Raw genomic sequence first — 11694 nt, 5'->3', positions numbered from 1 at the left:
TCTACTATGAACACTTTCCTTATAAAAGCATTTTAAGTTATCTTGAAACATGGCCCTGATAAAATTGTTTTACACCAGCCTAAGAAACTCTTTTTCCCCCTTTTGTAATGGAACAACACTAAGAAGAAAGATACAGAATGTCCACACAGCTTGTGAACCCACAACTTTGAGTTTTTACCAGAGCCAGCTTCTGCTTTCCTGTTAAAGAAAAAGAAATCCATTCTAAAAAATGAACAAGTCAGCATTACTCCAACCGGTTTCAAATATCTCAAACTTTATTTTAATAAAGGATCAGCCTCACAGACCCGTGAGGCCTGTGCCAGTAGCTCACTTCTTGGCTTGTCCACTGCCAGCAATGGACTTTGTTCCATGACAGTTTGTTTTACAGGTGCCAAGGTTAAGTTTCATGAGGGCAGCCTAAACCAAAATACTTGCAAACACTATCATCATGCATTGCTCCATCATTTTCAGCAGAACAAACAGATTAGTATTCATCAATTTATAATAAACAACTATTTATCAAGGCTTGACTGTACAAATACAGCAAGTTATCAAATCCTAGTGAGTGACAGGTAATACAAACACTTCATTACACACACACAAAAAATGTAATTAACAGAAATAATTTTTGCTACTTTATATTAGATGATGCAGCTTTGTAGAATTAGCAAAGAAATAAATTCAATGAAAATTCATTCTGTACATTAGCTCAACTTAAATATATATATATATATATGTATGTATGTATATATATATATATTACAAGCTTAAAAGGCTCATATCATAGTTCACTTCCAATCTGGGCTTTAAAATTCTACCAGAATGGACTCCCCATAACCACTGTATATGTATCTACTGCTTGCAAAATGGATAACTTTAGCTTGCACATTGGGGAAGGGGGAAAGAAATTAAAGACTCCACTCCTACAGTATTAACAATAGTGAGAACAACTGCAAAGTACAAAGCCAAATTCAAAGCGAGAAAGAGTCATTTGGAAATGTATTATATAAAGACAACTAATAGGCTGGAGTTCCAGACAAAGTGATGAACGTCAGTCTCTTCCTTCGCTGGCCAATTAAAACAGCTCCACAATAGCTCTAAATTGTATTTGAAAAGTCTGCTGCCTTGGATATTCTACTAAGCAATCCATTATGGTGCCAAATCAATGATCCCCTTTCTTTAGAATAAAAAATTTACTACCTCCCTTTTTCTAAATCTTTCCTCCCAGTCTCCTGTGACTTAGAATGCAGGTATAAAACATGTAAGGTGTTTGGAGGGATTACACAGTAACTAAGAAATTTGATCACAGAGTTTCTTCTAAGAAAACCGCTTGTCAGCCTAGCTGTTCTTGATCCGGTCATTTTGACAGGAAAGAGAGATTCTATTCCAGAAATGGATGTTCTTGGCTCTATGCCTATCCCAAAGCAATGGGGTGATGGGAGGCAGACTGGGAGATGAAAGGGAAGGTGATAAAGTGAAAGAGAATTGCAGTATTCAGAAGGTTGACTGCTTATTGTCAAGGCACTGAGAACCCTAACATTAAAAGCTTGGACTATTTCGCACACACTTGAGTACTAGTAGAAGTTAACAGTGTAGGTTTCAAGTCATTTTGCATGGAAGAGCAGGCAGAAGATTCCTTTTTTTTCCTTTCTGTGTATGAAGACTTTGTAATAAACTACAGCTATTTCTCAACAATTAAAAAAGTTCAGACATGTTAAGGAATCCCCACAGCACCTGGCAAGTCCTTCTATCTCCAATATACTCCTGATTTTAGTGTTCTGAAAATACTATAAAATCAGCACACCATATAATGATGATTTTTTTCAAGGAGCCTAAACAGTTTTTTCGTGCTCCAATTAAGTACTACTGTACACTGAAACTTCAGTGCTACTGCAATCCTTTTTCTCTCTCTCTCTCTCTCACCCTGCCCTCACACCTCGTTTCTTTCCCCACCTCACAGAGGTATCTTAGTGCTCCCCATTGGAAATGGCGACAGTAACGCCTTCAGATTCTGTTGTTGCAGGGATTCTTGGCACTTTCTTAGCAGGGCTTGGGATGTGCTAAGAAGAAGGGAAAAAAAACATTAAATACAGTTTTCTAGTTCACAGACATTCACACTTTATGGCTAGTCCAACTCTCAAACAACATTCATGCAACAATGGACAGCTTTGTCTTAAGTCAATAAAATTGGTCATGCTTCATGCAAACAGATTGTGTGAGAAGAGCCAGTTTGTTCTTCTTTCATTCTTGAGCAGTTTTGTTCTTTTTATGATGAAATGTACTTTTTAAAATCGCAGTTTCAACTTTTTACTTCTGGCTTGTATGTTACATGTTAACAAAGTATTCAATGTAACTTGTAAAACCACTTCCTTTTAACATACATGCACATGCTAAGAGAAACATGTAAATGGTTCCACCATTTACATCAAATTTTAAAAGAGTGCCGAGCGTTCACCTCATGAACAATGCCTGGGTGGACAACTCCAACTCTTGCTTCCAGAGGTCCATCACTCATAAGTGGGCGCCGGGCGTAAGTTCTCCTGTGTTTTTCATCCACACGCACAAGGTACCATGTTCCTTCAAAGAGATCCTCCACTGAACACTGCGGAATATAATTGGCTGTAAGAAAGGAAGGAACACACTGTTAGTTGTTTCCCGGTAAGTTTTTTACCCAACACACGCCTTTGCAGATTGGATGCACTGAGACAGAAAAAAGCAAGCCAGCATTTTTACTTTAGACACATTGGGCCAAATGAACACAAGCTACGAAGAAGAAGAAAGGGTCAGACATTTCCTTCATTCTGCACCCTAATCATTTAAAGTCAGGTGGATAAAGTGATAAGCATTTTGCTCTAGAACTAGGAATGATTGACATTTATTATGTTCTTACCTAAATGATGTGTTTCCTGTCTGAGCTTCATGTTTTCAGCAAAGACATCAGGTGCAATACATTTTCTTGAGTCAAGTCTTGTTTTGAGATCAGAAAGGCTGGCAGTTATTTTGTCCAGTGCAGAACCTGCAATATAGAATCATCATGTAAGGCAGAATCAGTATTGAGAACTGCAACTGGTATGTGAACATTTCATTCACATGAAATGAAAGTACACCCCATTCAAAGTACTTTGCATTACAGAATCTTAAGTACTAGTAATTTAAAAATATTCCCAATTACCAACTCACAACATTTAACAGAGTTTGAAGGCTATTATTTATTTGTTCAAGGAGACACTTAAACACTCCCTGAAGCTGGATATTCTCAGTGTGGCACTGCTGTCATTAAGACACTGCCCTGCAGGTTTTCTTATGCTGGTAGGTTGTGTAACAAGGCATCAAGAGCAAGCTGAGCAAGGGAGGCAGTTGATGTAACCTCAAGTCACTCACCAGGAGTGGCATCCTGTGTCACCCTGATGGAATACAGGGTAGCAGCAAAACCAGAGCCATATGAGAACACACTGATTCTCTGTCCCGCAAGCTGCTCTGGGGTGTACCTGCAAATAATACAACAGCTTTTAAAAGTCACAATTAAGCCAAAGTGACAGTTTTAAATAACTAGAAACTGTATCTAGCTTTGGAAAAGCAACCAGGAAAGTGTAATGTCTATAATACACATTTAACATACTATATGCATAAATACTGACTGCTGTTACGTGATGAGTTAGAAAGCTGCCTAGAGCAAAACATGCCTGAGAAATGCCCAGAATATGATGAAGGCAAACAGATTTCATTCTTAAGCAAACTAAAGCCAAAAAAAACCCAAAACTACATCCTGGAAGTCAATGACAGAATAAAGAAAAATAAAGAAAAAAGGAAAAAAAAGAAAACCCAGGAGTGGTTTAATGTAAACTTAATATGATTTTGCAAAACTCTATATTTGAAAAAAAAACCACTTTAATTAAATGCTAATTTAATTTAGCTTTGCTTATTATAGTAAGATAGAGAAGATTTAGATTTTTTTTCCACTTCAGGAATGTTTCTAGGGGAAGAAAGAGCAGGGGGAAATTTGGGGCTGAGAACAGACGCTACCTTACAAATAACATCCTATTCTGCAAGGCAGTAAGCAGCTGTTTTGGATCAGCTTCTAACACAGTCATTTTCAATCTGCTTATCACTTGAACTGAATGTATGTGCAGAATTGTGTTTTAGCTTTAATTTTTCTGCTTAAGGAAGTCTCATAGAAAAAGGTTTGCTAGATGATGCTTTTACAAAAGACTTTCTGAAAAAAAACTTTTATGACCTTATTCATAAACAGCTTTTCCCAATTTTATTCTTACTGGGCTAGAAGAGAGGCAAGGCAACCATAGACTGAAGGGGTATACATATTTCCATTCTGATTGGATACAAGTAATGAAGCTTTGGTTTTCTGATTGAAGAGCTCTGCACTAGCTTTCATAAAAGCTTTTTCCACATCTCTGTCAAAGTATGTATCTTCAAGTTTTATATCCCTATTCAAAAGAAAAGAAAAAAAAAGTGCAAAAACAGTTACTAAAATCGCAGAAAGTAAAAACACACCTTAGATGTGTAACAGATTATGTGAATAAGGAAGACAGCAGCCATTCTCACCTGAAAGCTTCCAGACCACTGAAAATACCACTTGCTGTTTCTGGGTTCTGGTCACTGAGAAAGTCATTCAGCAAGAGTCTAGCCACAGATTTCTGTACCAGTTTACAGTACGGAGAATGGAAGATCATGAACCCAAAGTCATTCAAGGTAAAATGTCTGTCCATCCCCTCTGGAAGTGGCAAAAGTGTTGTGTTACAACCTATGTTTAGTACTCACTTCAATTATGGAAATAAAGCAGGGAGCTGGCAAAACACCAGTCATTTTAACATGTTGGCATAGGAAAGACACAAACACACAAGTAATCCTAACTACTGCCATCAAGTGCACTTAACACACTGAACTGCTTCTACTAAAGAATTTTTTACCACCTTTTGTACCAGGTAACAATGTTAGCACTTTCTCTAGAACAAAAAGCTATGTTTAACAGAATCTCTGTATTTCTACCCAGCATTTTCACATAATAATCTATTTAATTTGCCTCTTTTCATATCTATGCCTCTTAATATAACTGAAGCAATCATTATACATGTTGGGTTAAAAAAAATATACAGATATAATTACATAACATTTAAATATTAACATAAGTTTCTTAGAAGCCTGGATGGAGGTGGGTAACAGTATGCTTTTAACCAAGGCATTATATGTTACACCAACAAATGCCTGTAAAGACTACTGCTTACACACTGTCAGGAATTTAGCATGCCAGAACAGACATAAATGATTTCGTACAGGATAGAGCAAACATTTCAATTACTTCAGAACATACAAACATGAAGAGACTCACAGACTAGTTTTTAGATCAGATACTAAAACTGTCTGTGTAGTACACACTCCAGCATCTGCCCATCTTGCAGTATCATCAAGAGAAGGCTACACACCCTTTTGCCACTGGGCGTGGATTTTGTTGCGATAGACGGTGTAGCAGCGGTCTAATGCACTGAGGTAGCACTGTATGGAGAGCTTGCCATCCACTACAGGATATTCAGAGACCATGTCTGGTTTATAGAAGTCATACGCATGCTGCATGTGGGTTCCACGCAATCCTGGTGGATAGAAATCAACAGAAGTTGAAAATTACTTAATTCAGCTGCTTCGAGTCAATTGAGATGTGTAAGTTGGCACACATGGGAAAAGAAACAGTTTTGGCCCCAGTTCAGCAGTTTTTTTAAGGCACTTCTGGCCTTTTAAGGTAAGGTTTCACACAGTCCACAACTGCCTGTACATTAGAGTAGGACTGAGCATGACAAACACATGCAATAAAGGATTGTCATATTCTCCTGGAAGTTGAATGTTGTTTTATTCAGCTCTTGTATTACTCAATCAATTTTACTGGAGAATCCTCAAGGAAATAAACAAATAGGAGCACCTCTAATTGTTCTCTGACGTGTCCTGTAACAGGACTTGGCTGAGTTAGCCCAGAGCAAAAGAAGGCAAAGAACAATTTCCAAAATTAGTGGGAGTTAATCTACCGCTTCAGCAAGGCACAAAAGCCAGGGAAGAGGCTCCAGGGAAATGCAGTAATCTGACCTGAACAGTGTATGTTGACCCACAGGACTAACCTCTCTCAAAAATCAACGGTGCATTTGGTCCAACCAGCATTGCAACAGCACCAGCTCCCCCAGTGGGCCTGGCATTTCCAGAGGCATACACAGCGATATCTCCAGCCACCACGAGGGCATAGCGTCCTGGGAAAAACAGACAGGAAAAATGGTGAGAAGGAGCCATGAGTCTGGCACATCATAATATCCATCAACAATTTTTAGACTTCAGTTATTGTGGAGATAACAGCACAATTAAAGGGCTTGTCAATTTTGACTTTTCTCACACATTTCAATTGGCAATCACCAAAATTTACAGAAGACCTTTACATTAGTAGCTATGTCCTTATTCTTCACACTGTAACTGAACTAGAGGCAAATGCCCAGGGCATTTAAGAAAAGGACTTCAGAAGAGAAAAACAGTTCACCCTCTGGATTTTATACGGTTAAGCATGACCTCTGTCATTGTAAGGCAGTCTGATGTAAGGATGATGTAACTTTTCAAGAAAATACCCTTGACTTACCATCCCAGGAACTGGACTCAATCCAATTAATGGCATTAAAAAGAGCAGCAGTGCCTCCATAGCATGCATTGGTGGTGTCAATTCCTTCTACATCTGTATTACCAGACTCTTCAAAAAGCTGCATCAGGACAGTCTTCACAGATTTTGATTTGTCAATTATGGTCTCCGTTCCAACTTCTAATCTCCCAATACAATCATAGGAAAGGTTATTCCTCTCCATGAGCTTCTGAACCACAGTCAAGCAGAGAGAATTGATATCTTCACGGTCAGAGCAGAACCCCATCCTTGCCTGGCCTAGCCCAATGGTGTACTTCCCAGCATCCACACCATCATACTTCTCCAGCTCTGTCTGGTCAACATACTGAGAGGGAAAATATATTTCCAGTGCCACAATTCCCACATCTTTGGGCCAACAGGATTCAGCATTCACTGGAAGAGACCCAGGCATCGTGGCAGATCTTTAAGGAAAAAAAAGAAAACCACAAAACCATGTGATTCACTCACATATATTTAGACAAACTTACTTTCAGTTCCTGTAATTGTACAGAGAAAGTTGTGCTGCACATACTCTACAAGGTCATTTGCAAAAGGCAAGCCTTTGCCTCTGGTGAAGCTTCAGTACAAACATTCTGTAAACATCATCAGAGTTTTGTAAGATTTTTTTTATTAAGGGAAAATACTTATATATAAACCTATAAATAGATTTCAGCCCTGGAGATGTAGGTTAACCCCAAAGCTATCTTTCTGAAGCAAAACACACACCGAGTGTTAAGTGTTTGAGAAATAAATGTTCAATATCTTACTTCTGCTTATATGCAAAGTCTCAGTTTTGCATATAACCAAGCTAGGAACACTGGACATTTTTATTAGCATTACCTGTTGAAAACTCTTACTAGGAAATCACCATCTTAAAACAGGCCAGGACCCTTCAAAATAATTTTTGTTTTCAAACAAAGCGATATAGGTCACTTTGTTTTGTTTATACTTGCAACAAGGCAGAATTATTTCTGGGCAAGGTTTGTTTTTTGGTTTTAGGGTGGGTGTTGGTGTTCTTTTCAGTTTTTTTTATTTGTTGCATACTCTATTTCGGCACTCTAGAACACTGGCACTCCCAAGCCTGGAGGACTATTTCATGGGCTGAGATTAACAGTGTTCTTCCTGATAGGCCGAGTTTCCTTATTCTAGCCCAACTTTCCTGTCACCACACTTGAGGATTTACTACTCCCAAGGACACCCTATACCCTACTACTACAACCCTCCCTCAATTCCACAGTCCGGCACCATGTTCCTCGGCACTCATCCCTTCCGTACCCAGCTCCAAGCTTCCAGAAGCCAGAACCAGCTGAGTAAACGGACAAAGAACGGCCCTATAGCGCACTGCGCAGTTTTAAGCAAAAGAACCAATTTCACCTTACTTGTGTCCCCTGCCGCCGCCCCCCCACCTCAAGGTTATCCACAGGGTACCCGGAAGCCAGGCAGGAGCCACGGGAATGTGCATACAGGGGGTCACAGCGCGCCCCAGCCACAGGCTGGGCTGGGCTGGGCTGAGCCGAGCCGAGCCAAAGCGAGCCGAGTCCGACTCGGCTCAGCCCGGCTCCGGCTGGCTCAGCCCCGCCCGGCTCAGCCACCCTCCCGCCGCCCCCCCCCCGCCCCTCACGCCGCCCGCCTCTTACACGCTGCGGAATCCCATGGCCTGCTCCTACTGTGGTGAGCATGCGCGCCGTGGGCAGCGCGCATGCGCAGCAGCTGCCCCACCGCAGCGTGAGGGAGGCGGTGGGACAGCGCGCTTGGGTTGGCCGCCTGACTCGGGCAAAAACCCCGGGCAGGAAATAAAACTGAATTCGCCAGCACCCAAAATCCCGGTGTGGGGAGGCTTCCTGTGTGGTTTTGGCTTTGTTCGTTTGTTATTTTGGACAATCCCTCGTCACCTCGCTTCTACCTGCAAAGTGAAGCGGTGCCGTATCGCCGTATTTTGCTTTCAACTAGATAGATAAAATAATCCACAAACTGAGCAAGACCATCATTATTCTTGCCTCCTGGAAGCTTGGATTTTTTTTCGGTACAGCAGCAAGCTGATGCTATTAGTAGAGTGGCCATCACCGATTCGCTAAAGCCACGGCCAGGGGAGGGAGTGTGCTGGTCCAGAGAGTCCCCAGGAGCTGCGGGGGCCAAGGGATGTCCCTGCTCAGCAGCACCGTGAACAAATCACACACACGGCTTGGGGACACAGAGCAGCGCCGGGGTCCAAAACTTGGCTCCAAGCGCTGTGTCTTATTCCAGTTCATCAACGTCTGGCAGCCACGCTGAGGGTGAGCCATGTACCCAGAGTGGAGCTCACTGTTGCTCCAAGGGCTAGAAAGCTTAAAGTTCGAAGCTCCAGAGAATCTCAAAATGCTTGACTTTATTTAAGATTTATACAAAAATTATTGAATAGTTTGGGTTGAAAGGGATCTTAGAGATCATCTCATTCCAAGCCCCCTGTGACAGGCTGGCACACCTTCCACTAGACGAAGTTGCTCAATGTATCCAGCCTGGCTTTAAACACTTCCAGGGATGGGGAATCACAGCTCTTCTGGGCAAAGTGTGCTAGTGCCCCACGACCCTCACAGTAAAGAATTTCTTCCCCATATCTCATCTACACATACGCTCTTTCAGTTTGAAAGCATTGCCCCTTGTCCTGTCACTACACATTCTTGCACAAGCCCCTCTCCCTCTATTTTTTAATAAGCTCACTGTAAGTACTGAAAGGGCACAGTGAGGTCTCCCTGAAGCCTGCATGGAGCATGTAATGAACTTGACAAATAACGGGCATGGGAGAACAGCAGCTTTTAACCAGGCAGTGAATTATTGGGAAAACCAGTATGCCAAAAGGTATTGCATTATTGGTGAGAGCTAATGAAAACCAATGTTTTCAGTGCTTGCTCCTTACAGAACTTTGAGATGCCAAAACTGGCATTTAAGTGATATCACTCGCTGCAGTTCTCTCATCAGAAAACTTTGTGCAGAACACAAAAGGGAGGTAGTTTTTGTCACGTTCCCAGGCTCACCAAATACCAAGCTCACCAGTCACACCTAGCAGGGCGGCAGTCTGGGCTATCGGGCTGTGCTGCCATGAGAAGCACTGCTTTGTAAGCATACTCTGACCACTGAAAAAAATGGGACATATGGCATCTTGAGTCAGTCATTACAGAAAAAAAATTGTTTACTCAGAGTAAAACAGACAGTCTTTTGTCTCCCTGGTCAAACAGCAAACAACATTCTATCATTGAGTTTTTACTGGAAATTAAAACTTTCTCAAAAGTATGATTTATTTTAAATGAACAAGAACCCCAAATGCTTTGATTTATGGAAATGAGAAACACGCTTTGTTTCGTGTCTCTATACGATTCTGCTGGGAATGAACAAGAAGTGCAAGACAAGCCCCTGCTTTCTTCTTGTGTCACCAGAAACATGTTCGCTCATAATGACTGGTATCATTATTGTTTTCCTTAGGAATTTGAGCATATTATGTCAATAATTTGATTCTGTTATTTCCTGCCTAATTTTTGATTCTAACGGAACAGTTCACTCAAAGGTAGAAAATAAGTCCCGGCCTTGTTTGCCACAAGCGATGCCTTTGGCTCCAGAGCACCAGTGGGACGGGTGTGCTCGTGGCAGCCCCGGCAGTGACATCACCGGCTCGTCCCCGCAGGTAACACTCGCGCGCACTAACTCGTGCCGCCACCAGAGGTCGCGGCGTCCGCCCGGACCGCGGCCACATCCCCGCGGGACGCTCAGCTGCGGGCACCGGGATGGGCCGGGACAGGCATCCCAGCGGGATGCGCGCTCGCCTCCGTGCGCCGGCATACAGGCAAACTGCGCAGAGTCGCGGCGACGGAACCTTGGACGGAGCCGTGCGGCCCCACCCGCGGGGATGGCGGCACATCCGAGCACGGGGCTCCGGCAACGCGGGTAGGCGCCGGGATGCCCACACCCTGCGGCAAACGCCATCAGGAAGAAGTCTGCGGCATCCCTTGGGGCAGCACCCGGCTGCCTTTGCTTGGGCGGCGGGAGGTGGCGTGGTCAGGGAGACACTCTCAGTCCGCCTTTCCCGGCTTGGGAGGGCGACGCTGTCGCGACACTGAGAGGCAATTAGGGAACATACCGAAGGCTTCTCGCTTGCCTCCGAGGCACAGCCCGGCGGAACCCCGCAGCAGCCGCTCACCGCAGCTCACACAGCCGGGGGCCTCCCCCGAGGGCAGGACGGGAGGCAGCGGCCGGGACCCCCATTCCGGGATGCGGTTCTTTCGGGAGGCTCCTGGTTACCCGGGCAGTGAGCGCCGCCCGTTGCGCCGCCCCACGGGCCGTGATGCTTGGGACTGCGGCCGGCGCGGGATGTGGGGTGACACCTAAGTTAGGACACCCTGACACACCTTTTTTGGGGTGTTTTTTATCATTCCTTCCCCCCCCCCCCTTCTTTTTATGGCTTTTTAAATTTTTTTTTAATTTCCCCCCTGCCGCGCTACGGGCGTCCCTCCGAACACGCTCGCATCCACTGAAAGCTGCTCCCAGCTATGCCGACCCTGCATGTGGCTCCATCTCCCAGACCCGCCGCCCCTCGCGTGCTTCCCCCACGCGGCTCCGCAGTCCTTCGCTCCCGGCCCGAGTGCCTCCGAGGCCCGAGCCGCGCTCACCCGTCGGAGGTGATGGTTCCCGGTGTCGTTCCCGATGTTGCTCCCGTTGTTGCTCCCGGTGCGGCTCCGCACGCGCTCAAGACAGCACCGGCCTCCGGCGGGCGTGCGGCCCCTTTAAGCAGCTGCACCGCCTGCCGCCCGGAGCGCCGCCTGAGCGGCAGCGCCTTCCGCCAATCAAAACCGTCGCCGGGTCAGGTCCTGCCCTCCACCCGGCGCGCGGCGGGCGGAGCGGGCGGGGGGAATGGCGTGAGAAAGTGACGCGACGTGGGCAGAGGGCGGTGCACCAATGGGGACACGGCAGAGGCGGCGAACGCCCAATGGGAGCCGTGCGCCGTGCGGGAACAGCCAATGGCAGCGCGCGGCCGACCGCGGGTGAGGGTAGGACGGGCTCGGGCCGGG

The 11694-nt window shown here is 44.6% G+C and overlaps 1 protein-coding gene across 2 annotated transcripts; it reads right to left on the bottom strand.

Moving 5' to 3' along the window:
• Nucleotides 1-257: 257 nt before the first annotated feature.
• Nucleotides 258-11419, bottom strand: HMGCS1 (3-hydroxy-3-methylglutaryl-CoA synthase 1). Of its 2 annotated transcripts, none has more exons than XM_005533294.3 (10): nt 11296-11419; nt 6623-7080; nt 6120-6245; nt 5439-5603; nt 4561-4729; nt 4272-4442; nt 3382-3488; nt 2891-3016; nt 2456-2619; nt 258-2060 (listed from the first exon to the last, which is right to left on the bottom strand). In XM_005533294.3, the coding sequence occupies exons 2-10, from the start codon at nt 7068-7070 to the stop codon at nt 1968-1970; spliced, it is 1569 nt and encodes a 522-aa protein (XP_005533351.1). In that variant the 5' UTR covers nt 7071-7080; nt 11296-11419; the 3' UTR covers nt 258-1967. The 2 variants fall into 2 exon arrangements, with proteins under 2 accessions (XP_005533351.1, XP_005533350.1); XM_005533293.3 differs by lacking the exon at nt 11296-11419 and adding an exon at nt 8296-8327.
• Nucleotides 11420-11694: the final 275 nt, after the last annotated feature.

Source organism: Pseudopodoces humilis, chromosome 4, assembly GCF_049639895.1.
Source record: "Pseudopodoces humilis isolate 2021_Gansu_Grassland_sample_001 chromosome 4, ASM4963989v1, whole genome shotgun sequence".
Taxonomy (NCBI): Eukaryota; Metazoa; Chordata; class Aves; order Passeriformes; family Paridae; genus Pseudopodoces; species Pseudopodoces humilis.
This window is presented reverse-complemented; position numbering and strand designations above follow the sequence as displayed.

Bases quoted from the DNA above. Each gene is read 5' to 3' on its own strand.
- HMGCS1 (XM_005533293.3), bottom strand. The intron at 4,730-5,438 runs GTGTGTAGCCTT...TGCCACTTCCAG, and splicing joins CCACGCCCAGTGGCAAAAGG to AGGGGATGGACAGACATTTT. The intron at 3,489-4,271 runs GTAAGAATAAAA...TATTATTTGCAG, and splicing joins CTTGCCTCTCTTCTAGCCCA to GTACACCCCAGAGCAGCTTG.